Here is a 23670-nt window from a genome sequence, read left to right on the forward strand (position 1 = left end):
TTCCACTTGTACCTGGTTTTCTGCAGTGCGGGGGGGGGGGGGGGTGGGGGGTGGGGGGGGGTGCACAGGGGCGCGGGAGGTGTAGGTGAGCACGGGCACAGGGGGAGCCGACGCGCAGGGCCCCTGGTGCAGGGGCGCGGGTGTGGCTCCAGGGAATGCTCCTTCTGTGCCCAGAGCTGCTGGTTCCCTGCCCGACGGCGGCGGGCTTGCTCCGCACAAAGCCTCCTCTGGACACCCCAGACTCTAAACTCGCGGACACAACTCCACGCCCACGCCTGCTCGGTGTAGGGTGGCCCACTGCCCCCGTGACCGTGAGCCAAGTGTTCCCGGGCCGTGGTCTGTGCGAGAACACCCCCACCTCTGTCCACAGAGGGCTTCGCGGACTGGCACCCTAGGGCAGGGGCCTCGAGGCTCCAAGACGTAAGCCCTGCTCCCTCCCGTGCCTCCAGTCCCACTCTTGGACAGGGACCCCAGGCCAGAGGACCGCCTGGCTGTGGGGGCTGCCCTGCCCGGAAGGGGAGATACAGGCACTGCCCCTTCCCTGGAGAAGCCGGATGCTGGCTAGGCCCCAGGGGATCCGTGCCCGGGCTGGCCCCCCACCCCCGCATCTGGCCCCTAAAGAAGCCACCTGGGGTGCTGGGGCCAGCAAGGATCACTGTGACAGGCGGTGCCCTTGAAGCAGCAGGCCGTGGGCTTGGCTGGAGGCCGCGCGACTCACCACCAGGATAAGTCTTGCCGTCTTCCCGAGCAAACCCTCGGGAAGGCGGGTGTGCACGCTCTCCCTCGAGGTGTCTGTAGGCCCCAGGGCCCCACACACCTCCCCAGATCCACCAGACCCCTGGGAACCCTGCCCCCGCTCAGGCACGGGGTGCGTTTTCGTGGGAAGTGCGCCCCACGGCGAGAAGCAGCACCAAGGCAGGGCACTCAGGTGTGCCTGGCCTTCGGGGCCCCTAGAATCCGGGGTGCAGTGAAGGCGGTTCCGGACCAGGGGTGGGGTGGGATGGCTGCTGGGGTTCCCGGAGGTGGTGTCCCACCTGCTCACGAGAAGCGGGGGCCAAGCCTTGTCCAGCCCCGCGTGGGCCCTGCCCGCCGCACACGGCTACCGTCCGGGGGCCGGGCTCGGCCCCCGGGAAGCCCAGGAGGGGGGCAGGTGCCCCCGGTGCCCCTCCTGAGGGCCAGGCTGGGTGGGCGGGAGGGCCCGTGGGGGCGTCCTGATGTCAGGCCGAGCCGGGCTCTGGCCGGACGTCTGGAGGCCTCCCAGGTGTCTGCGCCGGGCCCCCTGCACCAGGCAGGCCGGCACTGCGCCTCCACCGGGAAGCAGGGGACGAAGGGCAGTTGGGCCGAGGGGCTGGGGGGAAGCCGCACGGGGGTGGCCACAGCCTGCTGCAGGGGTGCCGGCGGGGAGGTGCAGGGCTGGACTGTGGTGGGGTCGAGGCCGGGGGACTCTTGTGGGGGATGGGGGTTCATGGGACCACCTACTGGCCCGGCCTGGCCCGGAGGCTGGAAGCCTGTGGGGCCACAGTCCCGGCTTTAGCAGAGGAACGGCTGGGAGCCGCTTGCACGTGGGGCTGGGGGTGACACGTGTGGGGGTCACCGGGGGGGGCTGGAACAGTGGGGTGGTCACGGCCCCTGAGCGTGGAAGGTGGGAGACGGGGCAGGCCCCCCTCCAAGGCGGGAGCCCCGCACACCCTGACAGAAGGGTCATCTCACGGGCCCCCCCTGGGACCCAGCCCAGAGGCACCCACCATGGGTGGCCCAAGGCCACGCAGCGTGATCGGCTCTAAGCAGGAGTGTGCACGGGCCCCCGAGGGCTCTCAAAGGTCCTCCCCGGATGCCGGTCGAGTTGGGAGCGCTGCCTGCCCTGTCCCCCTTGTGCCCAGTGGGGCTGGGGGCGCAGAGGGCAACCTTGTCTATACAGACACACCGGGGGGAGTCTCCTGGCCCCAGGCTGGGGTGGGGGTGGGGGTGGGCCACGGCCCACAGGCCACAGCCAGCCCAGGGGCTCGGGGGGTAACTGAAGGGAAGGGCCCGCTCTCGGCCGCCCCGGGGATGGGCTCTCAGGACCCCTGCCCGCACCCCTTCTCTGCAACCACACAGCACAGGCAGGGGGCCGGGCCCGCTCTACACGTTCTATTTGGTGCGGACCCCGAGCCTCTGGTGACCTGTTGGAGACGTGTGCATATATTTATATCTATACGTACATATGTATATATATATATATATATATATATATAAAAGATTATTTAACAGTTAAATATATTCCAATACGGATGTCTCACTGGACAGAGTTGCGTCTCCCGCCACGGACGCGGCAGCATCGTAGGGACCCCGACGCCACACGCGCCCACACTCCCACCCGGGCGCACCCGGCTCTCAGTCACAGGCGCGTGACATAAATATTCCGATCGGAACTCGGTCTCCCTGTTGTGGTCGAAGTACGTTCCCGACGAGCGGAGGAGGGTGGCGGGGCGGGCGCCTCACTCGGCCGGGACCTCGTACTTGAAGATAACGCTGAAGAGCCGGCCGCCCAGCCGCTCGGCCAGCCAGGAGTTCTTGATCACGGCCAGCTTGAGGCTCTCGCAGCGCAGGGCCGCGTAGTAGTTGGTGTGCACGGCGCGGCCCATGCCCTCGATCACCACCAGGTCTGCGCCTCGCTCCCGGACCAGCACGGCCAGCCCCTTGTCCAGGCGGCTTCGGGGAGGAGAGGGGCGGTGAGGCGGGGCGGCGGGCCCTCTGCCCCTGCACCGAGCGGCCGCCGCGCCCTCCCCACAAGGGCATCCCCGCCCTCCGGGGCCTGTGGCGGGACACTTGTGAGAACCGGGCCTGAGAACGCTTTTCTATGTGCGGCACTCCAAAGGCTCTAACTCCTTTCCGCGTCACGCGAACTCCCCCTTCCTGCGTGGTTCACGACGGGCCCAGAACAGGGAGGAGGTCGATCCTCGAGCAACGTCCCTCCCCCGGGGCTGGCTCCCGAAGGCCGGGTTCTCTCACGTAGGGTCCCCGGGGGCAGAAAGCAGCAAGGCGGAGACCCAGGCGTCTAAGGGCACGTGGGGTGCCCGCAGCCCCAGCCGCGGGGCATCCGATCCACCAGCCCGCGGCGCGGCCGGGCCGCGGACGGTCCCGAGCCCACCCTCCCGGGTCCCCGAGGGAAGAAGGCTGCCCAGACCGAGGGCTCCAGCCGCACTGGTGACCCCTGCTGCCCGGCTGGCGCGCCGGGGGCCGGGGTGGGCGAGGGGGTGCCTCGGGGGTACCTGAGGTCCAGACACGGGGAGCTGGAGCCCGTCTGCATCAGCAGGAGCCTCTCCTCTTTGAGCGCCGAGCTGCGGAGCACAAGGGGTCGGCTGGCGCCCTGGGAGGCTCCCACCATGCCCCTGCTTCTCCGGGCAGGGCCCCCCGGGCGCCCGCCCTGCTTACTGGACGACGGGGTCCATGGCCGCGATGCGCTCAGCCACGATGAGGGACTCACAGTACGTCACGTCATTCAGGGCGGGTCCCGAGTTGCACGCCAGGATGACCTACGGCGGGACGCCCCGAGCTTTGTAGGGACCTCGGCCCCCGCCCGGCACCGAGCCAGCCTCTGCTCGCCCGCCCACCCGGGGCTGCCGGCTGGGAGGCGCAGCCCCGGTGACCTCGCTGCTCGGTGGTCTCCAGGAGGGCCGGCTCCCGGTCGGGACACGGACGGCCCCGGAACGGGCAGACCCGAGGTCCGTGACAAGCCTCACCTGAACCTACCTGGCCCGCACGGAGGCCGCGCCGACGCCAACCCCCACCGCGAGTGGAGGGCCCAGGGCAGGGGTCCCGACTCGGCCCAGACGCTCACCTCCGTCCCTCTAGAGAGAAGCTCCCTGACAAAGGGGAAGACTCCCAAAATGACGTCTATTCCACTGTTATCTGCGAAAATTAAGGCACATTTGTGAGGGGGCCCCTGTAAGACAAAACCAGGACGTTCAGTTGGGAACAGGCGCGTCCAAGCGTTCCAGACACCTCCGTACTCCACACTCCCCGAAGGCCGAGGCCGAGGGCTGCTGGGTCCCGCGGGCGCTGGGGTGCTGGGGGCAGGGCGCCCGTGCCTCTTCCAGGACTGCGGCCCCCGTGACCTGCGAGCCGAGGCCGGCCGACCTGACCAGTAGAGCCTGCGGGACTCAGGCTGGAGCAGGGGGCGGTTAGCTGAGACCCGCAGCTCGGCGGCTGGGGGAGCGGGCAGGGGCCCTCAGTGCACTGCCCCGGGGCAGCCCCGCGCCGTCTCCAGGGCCCCTCCCCGCCTCCCAGGGCAGAGGTGGGGACAGCTGTACCTTCAGTCTCTGAAGCCACTTGCCGTAGGAGTCCACGAGCCACGGCCGCTCTGCGGGGCAGGGACACGGTCAGCCGCGCGCTCGCGGGCAGGCCCCCTCCCCCGCCCGGCCCCGGGCAGCCTACCTTGCAGCTTCGACTTGGCCTCCTCAAAGCCGAACTGGGGGTCAGATTCAAGGACGCTGTGTGGGGAAGAGAACGAAATCACAAAACACCCAAACCTCAGCTCACAGCATCCACGGAGACCCCGAGCGAAGCCCTTCCCAAACCCGTGAGCGTTGCCGTGACCGGAGCGGCGACGTTCCGCCGTCGGTTGTCGGCAGAGCGCACGGGCCCTGGGTCGGGGACCCGCTCGGCAACGTGAATGGCGGTGCCGAGGGGGGGGGGGGGCGGGGTGAGGTCCTGAGTCGGGGGCGACCTCGGGCAAGGCCCTGGGTCGGCGCCGGCTCCCAGCCCCGCCCAGCACACGCCTCGACGTGCCACCCAAAGGGAAGGACGGGGACAAGGGTGAGGGAAGAGGCGGTGACTCTTCTCAAAGTCGGAAAGGACGCCGTGGGTGCGACCAGCGAGAACCACACAGAGGGGACAGGGCGCCGGGCACAGGGCGAGGCGGGGGACGGGCAAGCCTGCTCCTTCGGGAGCCCCAGGAAATCACCCTGGAAGGCTGGGTTTTGACGGTGACCCCAGACCGAGAGCCCGGGGTGCTCTGGGGGCCGGGGCACGTGCCCCCACCCGAGTCTGCAGACTCCTTCACGAGGCACCTCCGTTTCTCACTTTCAAACGTCAACTGTTAACTCTGACTCTGGCGCACCAAGGGTCTGGATCTCTGCCTCAGGGCACAAGCCCGCGCCTGGTAGATGCCAGTGAGCCGGTCCCCGCGGCTGTGCTCGGGGGAGCACAGCCCACAGAACCGCCGGTCATTCCCGGGGCCACACGTGACCGGGTGAGGGGGTGGGAGGGGGGGGACAGGACGGGCAGTCGGGCCGTGGTCCTGGGCCCAAGCTGGACCGAGCAGGCAGGGGTGGGGCTGACGGGAGGCCGGAGGGCGGCACCTACTCAGAGACGGCTTTCGCTCCCCAGTCGAAGACGTTCCCCGCCAGCAAGCCTTTCACCAGGGCCAGCTGCCTCTCCTCCCAGCCCAAGGCGTCCAGACAGCGGATCACCCTCGGGAAACACTTCAGTGCGACCCCGTTTTCCTTCTGCTTGACCTGTGGGGACAGGCGGGCGGCTGGTCGGGAGCGACGGCGCGGCCCCGCCTCCCGCAGGCCTTCGGCGGACCGGGCAGAGGGAGGGCGCCCGGCTGGGGACGCCGCGGAGAGCGTCACCGGGAACATCGCTGTGAACCGGCTCCGAGGGGTCGCGCGCTCAACGCTCCACCATGGGAGTTCACGCCAACCAAGCCGTTAGAAACCGCAGATTCAGAGCCGCGCAAGGTCACGGCGTGGCCCAGGGCAGGGCCGGGGAGGGCCGCGGTGGAAGACGTGGACCCCCACAGGCACCCGGCGCCCCGTCCCGAGACGCTCCACCCGAGGGCAGGGGGCGGGAAGCGGTGTGCGGCACGGGCCCGCGCACAGGGCCTTCTGGTCAGCGTGGCCCGTCTAGGCCGCCCGCCAGGCTCCGGCCGGCTTGTCGCCCGTGAGGGCACGACTGGTGTCCACGAACGCTCTGAGGCGGCGAGCTCCCGGGGCCGGAGAGGCGGGCCTCCAAACCTCGGCTCTGACAGGTGTCGCCGCCCGCGTCCACCCCGCACTCCCGGGGAACAGCCGGGCCACGCCCCTGCTCCCCGCTGGCCGTGTCCCCCTCGCGGGCGCCAGTCCTGCGCGGGAAGGCGGAACTCACTTTGGAGTAGGGGTCCGGGAAGTTGAACTCATTCAAACAGTGCTCCCTCGTGTCCAGAAGGCTGCGCACGGTCAGCGTCCCGTAAGCACTGGGGACGGGGCGGGGGAAGGGCGGCTGAGAGGATCTGACGGCCACGCACGCTGCCCGAGAGCGTCCTCACGGGGGAACCGAGGCGGCCTGGCCCCGCCGGGCGGCCGAGCGGGCGGGCAGGGGGGCGTGCACCGCCGCACGTGTGGCCCCAGGAGTGGCCGTCGGGAGCCCCGGCCCTCGCGAGCGCACGTTCCCAGGCCGGGCCCCCAGCGCACCGCGAGGCGGCCCCGGGCAGGGGACACTCACAACGGCTGGTGTCGCAGCGTCTGCAGCTTGCGCCAGTATTTCTGCCGGAACTTCTCCGCCCGCTCGGCTGCGTCCACGGAGCCCGGCTGGCTGGCCACGGCGCGTTTCACCACCTGCGAGCACGGGGCGGTCAGCACGGGCACGCGCTGCCGCCGAGCCGTCTCCCGGGTGGCAACGGGGCCACCCGAGCTCCCACCGTGCCAGGGGGATGGGTGGCTCGGGGAACCATCCTTGCAGGCTGCGGGGGTCTGGGGCAGGGCAGGACCCCTCCCTCTGAGGACCCCAGGGGCCCGAGGGGCTGTAGGAGGGACACATGCTCCTGGGGGGGGCCCCGAAGGGCTCGAGTCACGACTCTTTGGAGCCCGGAGCCCGATCGCAGCTGTCCCCTGACCCCCGCGCGAACTGTTTGCGCTCTGGAGAGACGCGGTAGCCGGCATGGAGGCGGGGCGCGTTTGTACGCCCTCACTGAGGACACGTCCCAGCTCGCCGACGAGCCACTAGGAGCCACGTTTTTACCTGGGAAACGTGATTCACCCCCTCAGGCTCACACACGCCTCCGGTGGCTTCCGGGAGACGCCCCTTCCTCCTTCACCACACCTGTCGCTTGCCGCATGGGCGCCCGGGGCCTCCGGCGCCTACGAACTCCGAGCCGCCCGTCTCGACCCCAGGGGCGCCCGGCCCGCCCCGAGCCCTCACCCCGTCCAGGGCCTCCTCGAAGCAGGTGAGCCAGTACTTGCGGGCCAGGGCGTCGTCCGTGAGGTCGACCGTGTCGGGCACGTAGGAAGACGGGTCCAGAAGGAGTGGCAGGTTGGCCAGCGGCCTCTCCAGCCGGTCCATCTCCAGAAGGTCGAACTGGAAGGACGAGAGGCGGCGGACGCGTCAGCCGCGAAGTTCTAGAAGACCGAGGCGCCTCCCGCCAGCCTGAGAACCAGCTCCTCGGCGAGAACGGAAGGCGCGCGGGGAGGAGACCGCTGCGGGTGCAAGCGGACAAGCCCCTTCTTCCCGTCCCCAGACCCCGCCCGTGGCCCCGCTCAGCCACGGCGCCCTCCATCTGGCCGGTGGCCTGAGCCACGCACCCCAGATCCCAAGTCTGCCCGGCCCCCTTCCTCCCTCCGTGCCCCGTGGAGTTTCCTGGGACCCCTGCGGCGGGGGCTCCCACACCAGCCTGAGCCCAACCTCACACACGACCCCCAGACACGCCGGCCGTATGCTACTTGCACGCGTTGTCCCACTCGCTGCCCCGCAGGCCCTGGACCCGTAACTCCCCCGTACGGGGTCCACGGCAAGGCCACCGGGACCCCGTGGGGCAGGCGGTCCAGGCCCCTCACTGGCTCCTTTGTCTCCGCAGCACGAGTCTGATGCCAGTTTCGCCGGCATCGCCGAGGAGGCCCTTTATGCCCAACGTGCTACCTGTGGCCGCCAGCGACGAGCAGGCCAGTGACCCAGCGGTTTCTGGAGGAGCGGTCACTCAGCCAGCCAGGGTTTTGGCTTACGTTGTCAAGACCGAAGCTGGTGCTCTCCCGCACACGCGAGAACCCAGCACACGCCTAGCGGCCCTGTCCCCGCCTCTAGGGAGTGACCCACCACATCGCTGCACACCGGGACGCAGCTCTGGTCTGCCGGCGGCCTTCGGCCCGGCAAGCCTGGGGGGTGACGGGCAGGCGTGCTCTGTGCCGGGGCTTCCGCACAGGAAGGGCCGCCACGTGGGGACTCTCAGGATGTCCCGAGTGACAAGTTCAGCGTGGAAACAGCTGGCATTTTCCACGCGAGGAAAGAAAGTGGACCGTCGCCGACCTCGGGGCCTCGGCCCGGGCTCCGCGGGCCCTCCCGCTACCTGGACCCGGGAGCTCACGCCTCAGCCTGGCCTTGCGTAGCCTCCGCAAACCCAAAGCGATGACCTGGCCCCTCCGCGCTTCGGCCTCTCCCTCTGCGAATGGGGGTCTCGGTCCCCGCCTCGCAGGGCCACAGAGACCCAGCACAACAGGCATGTGAGGCGCCAAGCACGTGCCGCGTGGGGACGACCGGCATCCACATCAGGTCTGACGCGGGGATTTCGTGTTTGCTTATCCATTTGGTTTTACGATCCCTAAGGCGGGAATCCACATCGCCCTTCTACAAATCAAAGATGCAGAGACCCCTTGCGAGCCAGTCGCTGCTCCGACCAGGCCCGGGGTGTGGGAGCTTTCTCTCCGGGGAGGCTACAGTTAGATCACACACGTCCCCACGAGGCTTAGGCTAACTAGTATGAGAATCTGCGTCCGTGACGGAAAATCAACTTTGCGTCCAAAAGGCCAGCAGCCTGGTCCTGATGGAGACATTCTGACTCGTGTGCCCAGACTAGTTGTCCGGACTCGTCCAGCTGGCTCTCCAACAGGGCGCCCGAGTTCTGGTAACTGCTCAGCGAGTTACCAGAGCGACATATGCCATCTGGGGGGTGTCCTCAATAAGCCTGCGATGTCCCCCAGGATGGGGCCATGATGGTAGCGTCCTCTGTCTGGCTGACAACTGGTCGCACAGGCCTCTCCAAGTGGGGACTGAGGGATGGGCAGGAAACCAGCAGGGACCACAGACTCTGTCCTTTTCTACCGCTCCAAACCATCAGGCAGAGAACGCGGTCTAGAGAAGGGCCCGTGGGGGGTCCTGTGGCTCTGGGTTGTGAATGGTGCCACAATTCTGGGGAGACACGCTCTGTATTCTGCGTGCAGACACAGGGGCTGGACCGCACAGTCTCGGAGGCTCCAGAGGGACGTCTGGAAAATGCTAAGAGGAGGAGGGAAGCAAGCCCCGCTGCCTGTCTTTTGTCCCAGAGTCTCGGCCTGCTCAGTGGCCGGTCTGCACCGGGAGAGGGTCTCTCGGAACCCGATGACCCCACCAAGGACCCCATACTCACAGTGCCGCTCCTCACCCGCTGTGTTGGGCAGAGCTCCGGGGATGAGCTCATCAGCCCGGAGCTGCCGGCATAGTTTTCTCCCCAGCTGTACTGGTTAGGGTCTAGGGAGGGAGGGAGCGGGTGTCACTCAGACCCCGGGTGGCCCGACCACCATGGGAGGGCTCCGCAGCACAGGCGGCCTGGGGTTTCGTGCTACGCTACCGTAGTCCCTCTCACTGGCACTGAAACCCCGTGAGATGATACCTGTACCCTTCGCGGCCTCTTAAAGCCGCCTGCCCCGCCCCACCCCATCACATCCTGCAAGCGTCCTTGAAAAAGCACGGCCCGGCCAAAGAGACGCAGCTCGGCAGACAGCAAGGCGAGAGGCGGCCAGAGGAGGGCCACGTGCCCCTGGCCCCTGCTCGGAGCCCTTTTCACCCACCAAGACCCTCCCCACCCAACCCAGGGTCAATCACGTGGCACGTGAACCCACAGGTGTCGCCTCCCACCGACCCCTCGGGAGGGCGGCGGCAGAGGGAGGGCCGGCCCCTCAGGCTCGTGACTCGGAGGGACGGTGAAGCTGGTGGGCGGGGCCTCTCCCCGAAGGTTAGAGGCCCACTCCCAGGGCCCCGGTGGCTTCCCACCCCCACCCCTCGCGGCACAGGCCCTGCCCCGCCCTGAAGCGAGCACGGGTCCCCCCACGGCTGCTCCACTCACTGTCTTGCTCTGCTCCTTTGAGAAACGCTCCGATGGCTCCCAGGTAGCCTTCGTGTCTCAAGAACAGCGCCTGGACTTCCCCCTGCCGTGGCAAAACCCCGCCTGAGCTGACCTCCAAGTGACACCTGGGCGGCCCACACAGGCGGTCTCTGTACGTGGTGGAGGTTTCCCGGACAGTCTGTGACGCACTCGTCAACAAAACCGCACTCGGTGCGGAACCTAGACGCTCGGCATTTGCGAGTAACTCCTTCCGCAAATTAACACCCACCCCGGTCACCCCACTCGAACGACACGCGTCTCAAAGCTCGTCTGCAGCCCGCGCGCGGTGGAGATGGCCCCAGAGGCTCGCCGCTGGCATCACGCCCGGCCCAGGGAGGGCCGTGGCGCCCCAGGCGCGGGACGCGGGAACTGGCCAGAGGAAGGGAGGCAGGAGCCCAGGAGAAGCTGGCGGGGGCGCCCCGCTTCTTGGCCGCCTGCCCCGGGCCCCCCCCGCCCCTGGGTCGGCTGGTCTTGAAGACGCCGAGGGGCCAAGCCGAGTACCCGGGAAGAGCGGAGCCCAGGGTGCCGGCACGGGGGGGGGGGGGGGGGGGGGGAGGGAGGGAGGGGGCCCCGCACCTTGGAGAAGAAGTTAATGCTGTAGGTGATGGTGCGCATGGTGACGGGGTGGCCCCGGATGAAGAAGCCGCCGAAGTACACCCGGTCCAAGCAGTGCAGCTTCGCGTACAGGCAGGCGAGCTGCCCGATGTCGTTGCTGATCATGTGCAGCAGGCTCTTGGCCATGTCCTCCTTGGAGAACTCTGGGAGGGCAGAGGCAGGGCGCCGCTGGGCGAGGCCGGGCCTGCGAGGGGGCCGCAGGCGCGGGGGGAGGGGGACGGCGGGGGGAGGGGGACGGCGGCGGTGGGGGGCAGCGCACCTTTGTCGGCAGCGGCCGACTTCCCGAAGCTACTGGCGATGAGGTCGCCGCTCAGCCCCAGGGTCTGGTGGGCACCCCCATACACGTCCTGCACCAGCATGTCCACACTCGTGTGCTGGCCCTTGGAGGCCAGATGCAGCAGCTCGTCAAACTTCTGGGGGGACAGGGCGGACGGAAGGGGGTGGGGTGCGGGAGCTGGCAGCGTCCCCACAGCCCAGGAACCAGCCCTGCGCCGAGGAGCCGGCGGTGGGCCGGGGTGGGGGTGCGGCGGGCAGGGCTCCACGGCCACCCACCCGGGAGGGGGGAAGCGGGGGGGGGGGGGGAGACTCTGGGCGCCCAGGCTGCCTCCCGCAAGGACCAGGCACACAGCCAGGACCGGGCCGCGGAAGGAGCCGCTTCCACAGCAACACCAGCCCCCTGGCCGCCGACCCTCTCCTGAGAAGGCGTGGGAAGTGGGACTCGACGCAGAGCCGGGAACGTCTACCCACGGCCGTCGGAATACCTTTGTTTTGGTGAGCAGAGCCCCGAGTCCCCAGAAGGTGCCACCTCCAATGGAGCTGCCGCCAACCCACTCGAACCTGTCCTCCGTCTCTACCTGTGGCGGCAGGGCAGGCGAGCTACTGAGGGGGGCCGGCCACCTCCCACCGGTCCTGGGGACGCCCCAGACGCGGTGGGGGGGGGCGCCATCCTGCAGGCCAAGCCTGGGCCGCCTCCCCACGGCAGCCCCCGCCGACGCTGCACGGGTGCTCCCTGCCTGTCCGTCACGCGTGGTCCGGGGAGCCCACCTCACCTTCACAATGGACACTCCAGAGCCGATGTTGACCAGAAGGTACGGGAAAATGTCGGGGTGATTGGTCTGGAATCGGAACTCGGGGTCGGAATCTTTCTGATACGCAAAGGCCTCGTGTGGGATGTTCCTCAGCACGAAGTTGCAGCCCTTTATCAAGCAGGTCATCACGTCCTCCTTGTCCACTCTGCAACGGAAGGAGCCCGGCCACTGAAAACAGCACGGGCCACAGAAGGCGCCTCTGCTGCAGCGCGGGGTCCCTCGTGGACACGCCGCCCCGGCCCGGCCGCGCTCAGCTTGCCACTTGGACGCACACGGCCCTCAGAAGCGCAACCGGCCCGGCCGCTCCAAAGGCACCTCCCTCCCCCCACCCCGCAGCCACCGCGGCCACCGTCATCGCCTGAGCGGCCGGCCCTCTGCCGGCTCTGTGCGCAGGCGGCTAAGCCCGCGCGGACCTCTGCGCCAGCACGACAGGGAGCTGTGCCGCACAGCCCGGCCCCCTTCCTTCCTTGTGCCCCCTCGGCTCCCCCCCCAGCCCCCTCCGCCCCCCGGGGTCCGGCCGCCAGAACCCTCCCACCGGCCCGGCCCCCCCCCCCCCCAGTCTAGTCCCAGCACAGGGCGGGCGGGGGGGGGGGGGGGGGTGCGGCGGTTTCAGAGCCCGCCCCCGAGAACCGGCCGGCGGCCCCCACTTACTTCAGCCGCAGTTTTTCTTCAATGAGGTCCTTGAATTTGTACGCCCCGCCCCCAGTGGCCTGGATGACCTTGGTCTCAGTGTTGACGAGGTGGTCTTTGATGAAGTCCAGACAAGCTTCTATGTAGGTGTTCTCGAACTTGACGAAGTGCAGCCGGGCAGTGACCTCCTCCTGCACTGAGATCTCGTAGGGCGGCTCGTGGTCCTGCTCTGTGTCCTGGGGATACAGGTTGGGGGTCTGTGCGTGCATGCTGCCCTTGGCGGGAGGGGGAGGGGGAAGACGCAGGGATGAGGCCCCGGGACCATGAGCAACGCCACCCTTAACGCTAAGTTCAGGCCAGAGGCAGCTCGAGGGCAGGGGCGGGGAAGGAGCTGGCTTCCCAGGCAACAGGAAGCAGCCGGAAGTGCCTCCTGAAGGGTCCTGGATGGTGGGGGGGGGGGGGCTGAGCTGGGAGGCAGGGAGGGGTGTCGGGTGCCTCCTAACGGGGTTCTGGATGGAGGGGGGCCAAGCTGGGGGGCAGGGAGGGGTGCTGGAGGCAGGGAGGGGTGTCGGGTGCCTCCTGACGGGGTCCTGGATGGAGGGGGGAGCTGAGCTGGGGGTCAGGGAGGGGTGTCGGGTGCCTCCTAACGGGGTCCTGGATGGAGGGGGGCCAAGCTGGGGGGCAGGGAGGGGTGCTGGAGGCAGGGAGGGGTGTCGGGTGCCTCCTGACGGGGTCCTGGACGGAGGGGGGCCGAGCTGCGGGGCAGGGAGGGGTGTTGGAGGCAGGGAGGGGTGTTGGGTGCCTCCTGACGGGGTCCTGGACGGAGGGGGGAGCTGAGCTGGGGGTCAGGGAGGGGTGTTGAAGGCAGGGAGGGGTGTCGGGTGCCTCCTGACGGGGTCCTGGATGGATGGGGGCCGAGCTGGGGGGCAGGGAGGGGTGTCGGGGGCAGGAGGGGTGCCGGGTGCCTCCTGACGGGGTCCTGGACGGAGGGGGGCCGGGCTGGGGGGCAGGGAAAGGTGTCAGGGGCAGGGAGGGGTGTCGGGTGCCTCCTGACGGGGTCCTGGATGGAGGCAGGGCTGAGCTGGGGGGCAGGGAGGGGTGTCGGGTGCCTCCTGGCGGGGTCCTGGACGGAGGGGGGCCGGGCTGGGGGGCAGGGAGGGGTGCCGGGCAAGGAATCCCCCCGGAAGCTAGGCCGATGTGCATGAGCAGCAGAGGGAGGGCAGCCGGACAGTGACAGTGCCCGCCCAGGGCCACCCCCCCACCCCTGGAGGCTCACCCTGCCTGAGGACTCGAAGGAGCGCACTCTGGCAACCTTGTGCTGCACAGTGGAGTAGTAGGCCAGCTTGGTGAGCGACCCGCCTGCAGGGAGACACGGGGCAGCAGTCAGGAGCCGGCGCACGGGAGCCCAGGCCGGTCGGTCCACGCGGCCTCCCCCGCCACACCGGCTCCCGCGCCTGCCGTCACTTGGTGCGAAAACCCTGCGGGCCACCGACCGGGGAAGGGAAGGAACCGTGGGGCCCAAGCACTCGGCCGTCTTTCAAACTGGGCCTGAGACTGCCCGCTTCCCCTGCGCACCAAGTCCTCGAGGAGAAAGGAGAGCGTCCCGTTTCCGGGAGGCCCTGGAGATCACTAGTGGTTTCGAAAATTTGTTTCAGACCGTGGTCTTGAAAATGACCCAAAGGACAAAGCTAAGAAGGGCACGGCTTTCGCCGACAAGCACGCTTGACTGTCTGTGGTAACACGGGTCGGGGCGGAACCACTACAAGGGTATTTTCCCAGAGTGCACTGGCAGAGGAGGGGGCTGTCTCACCGGGAACGTTCTAGCGGCCCACCCTCTCCAAGCTCGGGGCTGGGGGCCTCACGGGGGCAGCAGGGTCTCCTCCCCTCGGACCGGATCTCGTGAATACCACCAGGAAGCCCCGACACCAGGGAGCAGAAGAGGCCTTTATTTGCCCGAAACACGTTCAGAGCCAGTTAGAGAGACACCTGAGCAGTCACTTTCAAGGGTAAGCTCTGGGGAGTCAGAGGTGGCCTTGGGGAGGCGTCAAGTGGATTCCCGCAAGGCCCGCGATGCTGGTGGGGGGGGGGGGCAGCAAAAGGCTTGTCGCCACAGCCACAGAACGGGTTCGTGTGGCCAGTGCAGCCGGCAGGACGCCCTGTGTGAGGACGAGGCTGGAGGCGATCTCTGAGAGTTGCTTTGTGATGCTGTCCCCAGGGAGCATGTGACAAGCACTCAAGTCAGGAAACATCTGGAAAAGGCAGGTATCAGAGGGCCGCGACTCGTCCAGGTAACGGATCTCAATCTGAGAGCGGCCGCCCGGAGCCTGCCAGGCAGCGTGGACAGGGCCTCCCAGGGTGCCCCGTGACCTGCCCTTGTCGGGCCACGGTCAGCACGCCCGCTCACAGGCTTCCTCTCGTCCCCAGACCATGGGCTTTAAGAAGCAGGACTTGGTCTAAGCCTCCTTATCCCTCCTCCCTGCCCTCAATCCCCGCCTGGCCCGGAGCGGCTTTCACTCCGTGAATAAACACGATAAACCTTAAACAGGCGACGCAAAGGGAAGAAGATATATTTTGAGACTTGTCAAAAGTTACTGTGAACGAGACCCCGGATCACAGAAGGTCCAGTTTCAGATCGTGAGTTCTTTACACGAGGTTTACATCACAGCCAAATACGAGGTGTTGGGGCCTGCTGGGGCTGCGGTGGGGGCAAGTTGTTCCGTGTGCCCCACACCACGCACCCCAGTGGGGCAATGCCCAGCAGCCAAGCCACGTCTCCGTGCCCCCCGTCCCCCCCAGGGGGACAGCGAGTGGGGACGTGCGGAGCGGAGTGTTCAGCCTGAACCAGAGGAGCTCACAGAGCAGGATGGCGGGTGCCCGGGGGGAGCAGGGGAGCCCGTCTGCTCGCAGGATCCCTTGGATGTAGTGACTGCTGGCCACAGGTCCTGGCATGTCACACCCGCTAAGTGCAGTGACCACGCTGGTGGGGGCACACAGTGGTGGACATCAGACGCTCCAGTCCAGCCCGCACCCCACTCCAGGGCCAACGGTACCCGGACTGACATCAGCCCCCCCGTGTCCCTCCACCAGCACCTGAGCCGGGACCCCCCACCCCCAGTTCATCCAGACCCACAGGGCCGGGCGCAGGGCCACCCTCTCCTCCGCCTTCTTGGCCAGTCCTTCCACCGTGGGCACCGGGTCACTGCCCCCTCGCCCTTGCTCTTCTTAAAGTCAGCTTTAAGCATGTGTTCGTAGACAAAATGTCCCTGATGCTTTCGAAGCAGGGAATCTGCTCGGCTGACACGAGTGTCCGAGAGAGGAAGAAGCTTGCCAAGAACACAGAGCAGCTGAGCTCTCCTGGAGCAGGAGGCTTGGGTGAGGGAAGAGGAAATGGGAGAAGCCTGTTTTTATTTTTTAAAAACTTTTTTTTTTTCAACGTTTTTATTTATTTTTGGGACAGAGAGAGACAGAGCATGAATGGGGGAGGGGCAGAGAGAGAGGGAGACACAGAATCGGAAACAGGCTCCAGGCTCCGAGCCATCAGCCCAGAGCCCGACGCGGGGCTCGAACTCACGGACCGCGAGATCGTGACCTGGCTGAAGTCGGACGCTTAACCGACTGCGCCACCCAGGCGCCCCGAGAAGCCTGTTTTTAAAGCCAACTGCTGACAAGCACATGCACTTGTGGGTTTCCAGGGTGAGGACCCACGTCTGAGCTGTGATCTCCCACCAGCCGCACAAACACATGGTCTGTCCTTAAGAACAAACACAGGACTCAGACCCCGGGGGAATCTTCAAAGAGGGGAAGGGAACACTGACACTGGAGATATCCCTTTGAGTGTCCTTCTGCCCAGGAACCCCACCTGGGTTTGGCGCTGGAGGGCAGGCCACTGCAGGGCCCCTTGGAGCCACGGCGCTCCTCTCTCGACTTCCTTCACCCTGTGGCTACGAGCTGACCCTGGGGAGCCACAAAGAACATCTCAGGGTAACCCAGGGCGAGCCATTTGTCAGCTGCACTTTCAGGAACGTTAAGTGCCAACCTGTTCCCAGGGCGCAGAACCCGGGTTTAAGTGCAGCCAAACAAAGTCAGAAACGTCAGGGCACACACCTGCCTGGGCCCCTGTCACATCAAGGCACGGGCAGGTCTCAGAAGACGGGCAGAGCAGGGCCTCCAAGCTTCCCACTGCCAGCCCAGCGTGCAGTCAGGCGCCAAGTTTAATCGGGTCCCCCGCTCGTAATACGTCCTGCTGTACGCTGGGGTCCCCACCCCCCACCAGGCCTCCGGGCATCTCACACCTGCCGCCAGGTCAGTACCCTAAGGCACCGCCCCTCACAACCCCCACTGGCCTGCAAGGTGAGCACTGAGGACACTGAGGGTCCAGCCCACTTTCCACTCTCCCGGAGGACACCCTCCCCCACCCAAGCCGGAGACACCTCGGTGACTCTCAGCAGCAGGGGAGAGACAAGACCATCACAAGCAAATGGCTCCAAGCGGAAGGGCCCGGGGCGGGGACAGAAGCACGCCTGTCCCTTCTAGCATCACTGGCCAGCTTCAACAGGTCAGGCAGGGCTGCCCCGCTGCCCGGCTGCTTAGCCGCCTACACTCGGCTAGTGGCAGGCCCAAGCAAACCGAGGCCCCAGCCGAGAGCCAGCTGAGAAGGGAGCCGTGTGAGGCCACCATGCCTACTCCGGGCGCCTCGCCCAGTGAAGCTGCCCCCAGGAAACCTTCATCCCCTGCCGACGGGGGCAGAGCAGCCAAGTGCCGAGGCTTGACCAGATTCCAGGCCCCACCTGGCCGCTTACCAGCCGACCTCAAACAACTTAGTTCACCTATCTGACCTCAGCGTCCTCATCTACGAAAGGGGGCTGCTGGGAGGCGGCCGGCGCCAGCGTGGGATGAGGGTCTAGTACGGGCCTAGAGCAGGAAGGTCGGGTAGAGCCTGGGCGAGGCCCTGGGGTCACCCCTGCGGCCTGCACGGGGCAGGGAGGCTTCTGAAAGATGCCGGCAAGGGTCCCAAGGTCCACGTCCAGGTCCTCCAAACTCCCGCCAAATGTCAGCGGTCCAGAAGCCGAGGGCGGCAGCGGGAGGAGGGCTTCGGGCTGGGCCCAGACGGGCAGCCCGCCGAGGGTTCCCGCGGCCCCAGGCCGGGCCGCTGCCCGCCCTCGGCGCCGCCCCAGACGGCGGGCCCCAGATCGCTCTCGTGGCTCGGACAGGCCCCGCCCGGCGGCCGACCCTACCCGGGTGGACTAACGAGGGGCCGCCGGGCCGCCCGCCTCTCCGCGCGGGACTACGAGGGCCGGCGTGCCCCGCTCCGGCCGCGCGGCGCCTGCCGGGAGCTGTAGTCCGGCTGCCGCGGCCAGCGTAGGCGCCGACGGCCCGCGGACTACAAGGCCCGGCAGGCTGTGCGCGCCGGCGGCCCGCGCCCCGCCCTTCGTCCTTGCCACCGCCCCCGGCCCGCCGGCTCCGCCGCCCGCGCCCACGCCCGCCGCGCGCCGCTCAGCTCCCGGCGCCCGTCCGCGGCTACCTATGTCAATGGCGAAGCGCTTGGCGTTCTCCAGGTTGCGGAAGATCTCGTCGGGGGGCAGCGTGATGCTCTTGTCCAAGCTGTCCCCGCTGCTCCCGCTGCCGCTCGCTCCGCACTCCGCCATTTTGAATGTGCCCGGCCAGCCTCATCAGCCATGGAGATATATGCGCATATATTTGACTGCTAAACGCCTCCCGCGCATATATTATGCTAATGAGGCACCCGGGCCCGCCCCCCCCTTCCCAGCCCGCCTCTGTGGTCCCGGCAGCTGGAGGACCACTGGCCTGCCCGCGCGCCGGGGTCCCCGCGGCCGTTGGCCCAACACGAAACGTCTGGACTGTTGTCTTTGTTGTGCCCTCACCGAGCTGGCCAGATGCTGACCTCCAGTGCTCTGAGCTAGTGCAGAGAAGGCACCTGGGGCTTGCAGACCCCCCCAGAGACCTGCCTCTTTCAGTGAGTGCAGCTGTTCCCAGGGTGCATGTGACCCACCAGCCCGGGTCTCTAGGGACCAAGGACAGTTCCAAAAGCCACATGCAAAATGGGGGTGTCAGGGACCCTGCCTTCCAGGCGCCCCAGCCTGGGATGGACGATGCACCTGCAGGTGGGGAAGACACTCACCCTGATGGTGAGATCTGCAGACAGTGAAGGGGAAAACAGGGCAGCCTGCCTGGAGGAGGCTGCCTTTGGGCAAAACGGGGAGTCTATGGGAGTTTGTAGGGGACCATCTGAAAAATATTCCTGAAGCTGGAGCATGGGCACGAATGGTGGTGGGCAGGGCCAGTCCCTGGGAAGCTCCTGCTGGCCAGAAGACCCTTGAGGGATGAGACCTCAGAGGCACCGGACGCTTCGGGAAAGAGCCCAGTGCTGGCAGTGGACAGACGGTCCCTAGGGCAGCTGACTCCCAGGTGACCCTGGGCCAGTTACTTCTTGTCTCTGGACCTCGGCCTCTGTCTGAGCATGTTACCAGCTGCCTGGCAAGGCCTCCGGAGCATGGGCCTGTAGAGCAGCACAAACCCCACGCCGCCGGGGTGATCGGAAGGGGGGCCCTGTGCCTCGGGAAGAGGCCGACTTGCCAGCATCGTCTAAGGGGTGGGTATGCTGGGTGGAAGAGGGCAGGGGGTCTGCTCCTAGAGCACACAGGCCTCCAGCGCCGAGGACTCTGGGCCGGGGGAGGGGGGGCACTGTGGGCCTGACCAGGAGGCACAGCCCCCTCCCCGTGCATTGACATGCCTGCCCCACATGCAGTAAGCGTGTGGGATGTAGCGCTGGGCCGGCCTGGAGGGGGCGCCTCAGATGTTCCTGTCAGGCGGGACAGAAAGGGATTCCAGAGGGCAGAGGGGAGAGGCGAGCTCCAGAGGGAGGATGGCCCGGCTGGGCCCCCTCGCTCCGAAGAAACGGGAAGGCCTTTTGGTTCCACTGCCCATGGGCGGACCCTCCTAGGTCCTTGCAGACTCAGTCAACACCTGGTGGTCCACCTGTTTCGGCCCTGCAGGCGAGCGGTCGGCCTGCAGGCAGGGCCGGGCAGCCACCTGAGTGTGGGCTAGCCAAGCGGGTGCATCCAGGAGCTCACCCAGGGGCAGGGCCCGCTGGCCACGCAAGACGGCCAGGGGAGGCAAACGCCTCCTGTGCCTTTGGCCCTGCGAACCCCCTTTTGCTGCAGCAAGAGCCCCTCCCCCCCCCCCCCCCCCCCCCCCCGCAGGCTGTAGTCGTCTCACCCCCCTCAGGTGAACAGAGCCCGAAGGTCCTGGAGCTGTCACTTCCCCCCCCTCCCCCACCTCCCACCTGCAGGGAGCTGCTGAGAAGCCCCGGGACAGAGAGCCCAGTCTCCCACTGTACTGCTTCCTGCTCCGCACGGGGGTACGTGTTGTCTGGGCCTGTCTTCCTTCCAGCCTGCCTCTCCCCTGCTCGCCTGCCTCCTGGCCTCCCTCCCTCCTTCCTTCAGCCAGGACCAGCCCTTCTTTCCCTGTGCGGAAGGTCACCGGCAAAGACACCTCCCACCCATGCTGGAGTACCACGATAGCGTCTGTCCCCCTTCCCCCAGTGCAGACCCGCCCACCGCGTGGCTGCCAAGGACACATGTCAGGCACGAGAGACAGACCCCAGAGGGCTGCTTAGTCAGATTTTATTGGAAGTCTGCAGAGCAGTCCCGTGGGCTCCCACGTGACCGAGGGTTCAAATTCTGAGTACAAAGTCATGACCACACGCACTCGCCCACACAGAGGGATCCTTTGAGGATCATGGTGGAGACGCCCACCCTCCCCACAAAGCCCACTATGAGCCCCAACTGGACAACCACGTGCACGCAGGGGCCTTTCGGCCACAGCTCTGCATGGTCCTTCAGTGCCCATCCAGGCTGACACTCTTTCCTATGAGGATACACCTTGAGTTCCGCCTTCACAAAAGGCAAATGTGCCCACGGCACGGCCCGTCCGCCGGGCCCCCTGGCCCGGCAGCAGCAGGCCCTGAAGAAAGTCCTCTACACGTGGGGGCACCGGCTGACCGAGCCCCTGACGCCTACAAATATCATAGAACCCCGGGCAGCGGGGACTTCCCAGAAGTCACTTGCTGAAATGCAAACACAGAACAACCCCGTGGAGTCAGACACTTGTGCGAAGGCGGCCCCGACTGTCCTGAGTGACCAGGGCTCTGTGACCGCCTTCTCTCCAGAAGGACCCTCCTGCTGGCCTGCCAGCCTGGAGAGCGAGCCTTCCGGAGAAGGGGGCCTGTCCGAGCCCCAGGAGGGACAGACGAATGGCCAGAGGTGCAGGCTGGCCTCTGGTCCTCGGGGCGGCCACCCGCACGTCCTGCCGGGTCACCAGGGCCGCCAGAGGCCGCAGGTGGGCTGGCGCGCGGTCACTGCAGTGGCCTTGGCGGGAGTGAGCACGGGCGTGGGCGCGCTGCTGGTCGCCTTGGGATCCTTAGCGGGCACGGCGGGCGCGGCTGGGGGACGCTGGAAATGGTGGAGCAGCTTCATCTGCGTGTCGCTGGCCGCATGCAGCGTCAGGAACTGCACGGCCTCCTGCAGGCACCAGGAGTAGCCCTCGCTGTAGTCCTGGTGCAGGCTTTTGGGGCCGGCGGCGGCGGCGGCGAAAGCTGCAGGGAGAGGCGCAGCGGTGATTGGGGCGGGCGCGCGGGCGCGGGGAGCGCGGGGGCGCAGGGGGCGCAGGGCTGGGGCCGGGTGGGCGCGGGGAGCGCGGGGGCGCAGGGGGCGCAGGGGGCGCAGGGCTGGGGCCGGGTGCGCGCGGGGGCGGCGGGGAGCGCGGCCAGCGACTCACCTTTGCTGTGCTTTAGGTAGCTGACGGCCATCTCCAGGATGTCGGCCTTCTCCAGCTTGGAGTTGGGCTGGTGCCGCGCGAACTCCTGCTCCAGCAGCAGCTTAAGCTGCTCGATGCTGCTGTTGATGCGGTCGCGGCGCATCTTCTCCACCACTGGCTTGCGGAGCTGCGGGGGGGGGGGGGGGGGACACGGGCGTCAGCCGGCGGCCAGGGCGCGGGGGCCGCGGGGGGCGCGGGGGCGCGGGGCGGGCGGCGCACTTACTCGGTTTTTCTCTTTGGGGCTGAGCAGCTCCACGGCCACGGTGCTGGGGGCCATGCCTGGCGCAGAGAGGCGGCTGGCGAGCGGGGAGTGGCGGGCGGCGGGCCGGCGGGCCCTATATAGGCGCGGCGGCGGGCAGGCGCCTGGGGCCCGGGCGCCGCGGCCGTTCCCACACTCGGCGGCCAATGGCCTCGCGGGCCGCACAAAGGCGCCGGCCCATTAGCGCACGCTAAATTGCCTGTGAATTGGCGCGGGCACAATGGGTGCTCCCCGAGGAGCAGGTGGGCCGCCCGCACAATGTCCGGGCTGTGGGAACGCGCTCGCCCTCATTAGCATCCCGGGGCCTGATGCTAGAAGCCCCGCGCCTCAATATGCCGCCTTTTCCCAGGCCTCGGGGATGCGGGGGGGGGGGGGGGGGGGGGGCAGGAAAGACTAGTGCCCCTCCCCGGCCCCTCTCTCCCCTCTCCTTCCCCTCCCCAGTGGCTCCCCGCTGCCGCTGGCTGGCAGAGACTAGGTGGGGGAAAAGCTTTAGAGTGAATTAGTGCCGCGGCTTCCAGTGGTTTGGGCACCTCCTAGACAGGGACCTGCTGCCCCCCCAGGGCGGGTGGAACAGAGGAGCCTACACTTGCCCGGAACAGGCACCTCGGCCTTCCCCGGGGAACAGGTGGAGAGTGCAGGAGCGACCCGAACTCTTAGGATCAGACCTACGGGCTGTCACCTGGGACTCGTGACTTCTCCAGAGCTAGAAAAAATTGGCTGTGGTGCTTCCCTGGCTCAGCTTCGGGTAGCTCCAGGGAACCGGAGTTCGTGAAATGCCCAGCTTGGAGCCCGACACCTGGGCAGTCCCCCCAGGAGCTGCTGCACCCATCCTCGGGGGAGCAGCACGCCAGGCAGTAGCATCCAGGGTGCTCTGCACCGGCAGGTGCTTCTCGGGGCCGCACCCGACCCCCATCTGGCGGGAAGTACCACCATGGCCGTCTGGGGAACACTGGAGGGCACCTGGTTCCAGGTGCACAGACGTGCGGTCGCTGCACCTGTGAGATTCGGGGGGGAAGCTCTGTTGCGGGCCACCCTCTGCCCATCCTGCCGGGCACTCGCAGGGTTTGCTTTGCTTGGGCATCTTGCCAGTGGGTGGGGAGGCAGGGTGCCAGGTGGCAGACATGAGGGTCAGAGCAGGGCAGGCCTGGGGCCCACGTGGACGCCGCGCAAGCTCAGACGGCGGCCCCGAGGGCGGCATGGGAAGACTGGTGATCCTGGTGTCTGGCCAGCCAAGCTGAGGGCCGGCAGCTGCTTTGGCGCCGCCAGCCCTGCCCTGGTTCACCGGGACCGGGAATCCTGCAGGCACTGAGGGGGGCGGAGGCACCGGGGCCTCCTCCTGGGGCAGGGCAGGACCCAGCCAGGTTCAAGAGGCAGGCAGGGCCTCTGCCCTGGGGGCCGGCAGCTGACATCAGGGCACGTTAGCCCGAGTTTGAATCCGGGAGCACGTCCAGGTGTGGCTGGGAATTGCGGGGCTTTAACAAGGGTCCGGTCAGATCTTTCCCCCTCCCGTGGGTCTTAGCAGTGACCCACGGCTACGACTGGCCCGTTTGGTGGGCCTGCTCCAGAAATCGCCCCTCCCCCCCGTCGCATACAAGGAGCCTTTGGTCTCCCGGCAATGGGCTCAGCCGGGAGGCATGCAGGCTAGTGTCACGACAGCCAGGGCAGGCTTGGCTCGGAGCCAGCTGAGGAGTGCCCCGTGGGCCAGCTGGTCACCCGCCGGGGTGGGATAGGCTGGGGGGGCTCCCAGGGTGGGACCTTCAGGTGGCTTAGGAGGGCGAGGGTAGGCAGCCCCTACTCACCCCTCTGGCACCTGCTCCTTCCTCCTACCGGCACCTCTCTTTTTAAAAAAAAATTTTTTTTTAACATTTTTATTTATTTTTGAGACAGAGAGAGACAGAGCATGAATGGGGGAGGGGCAGAGAGAGAAGGAGACACAGAATCGGAAGCAGGCTCCAGGCTCCGAGCCATCAGCCCAGAGCCCGACGCGGGGCTCGAACTCCCGGACCGTGAGATCGTGACCTGAGCCGAAGTCGGACGCTTAACCGACTGAGCCACCCAGGCGCCCCCCGGCACCTCTCTTAAAGAGGACACGGCCCCTGGACTGGCGGTGGGAGGCGGTGACCCCGAGCGGGAGGCTCCCGTCTGGGCAGATA

The 23670-nt window shown here is 67.5% G+C and overlaps 2 protein-coding genes across 5 annotated transcripts; both read right to left on the minus strand.

Moving 5' to 3' along the window:
- Window positions 1-2158: 2158 nt before the first annotated feature.
- On the minus strand, window positions 2159-18098 carry PANK4 (pantothenate kinase 4 (inactive)). Of its 4 annotated transcripts, none has more exons than XM_086715422.1 (19): window positions 17945-18098; window positions 13700-13782; window positions 12445-12659; window positions 11755-11938; window positions 11467-11559; window positions 10965-11118; window positions 10667-10848; window positions 10052-10133; window positions 9371-9456; window positions 7162-7317; window positions 6466-6578; window positions 6130-6217; window positions 5347-5498; window positions 4417-4472; window positions 4293-4342; window positions 3821-3925; window positions 3415-3515; window positions 3252-3320; window positions 2159-2691 (listed from the first exon to the last, which is right to left on the minus strand). In XM_086715422.1, exons 1-19 carry the CDS (start codon window positions 18066-18068, stop codon window positions 2478-2480), a joined length of 2307 nt encoding a protein of 768 aa, XP_086571548.1. In that variant the 5' UTR covers window positions 18069-18098; the 3' UTR covers window positions 2159-2477. The 4 variants fall into 4 exon arrangements, 3 of the variants coding, with proteins under 3 accessions (XP_086571548.1, XP_086571547.1, XP_086571549.1); XM_086715421.1 differs by having other exon boundaries at window positions 9356-9456; XR_015254372.1 differs by lacking the exon at window positions 2159-2691 and having other exon boundaries at window positions 3247-3320; window positions 3733-3925; window positions 9356-9456.
- A 1952-nt stretch (window positions 18099-20050) lies between these two features.
- HES5 (hes family bHLH transcription factor 5) lies at window positions 20051-21592 on the minus strand. Its single transcript, XM_086715451.1, has 3 exons — window positions 21482-21592; window positions 21220-21385; window positions 20051-21037 (listed from the first exon to the last, which is right to left on the minus strand). Exons 1-3 carry the CDS (start codon window positions 21533-21535, stop codon window positions 20757-20759), a joined length of 501 nt encoding a protein of 166 aa, XP_086571577.1. The 5' UTR covers window positions 21536-21592; the 3' UTR covers window positions 20051-20756.
- Between the last annotated feature and the right edge of the window lie 2078 nt (window positions 21593-23670).

Source organism: Puma concolor, chromosome C1, assembly GCF_028749965.1.
Source record: "Puma concolor isolate L17-30 chromosome C1, mPumCon1.1.hap2, whole genome shotgun sequence".
NCBI classification, from domain to species: Eukaryota; Metazoa; Chordata; class Mammalia; order Carnivora; family Felidae; genus Puma; species Puma concolor.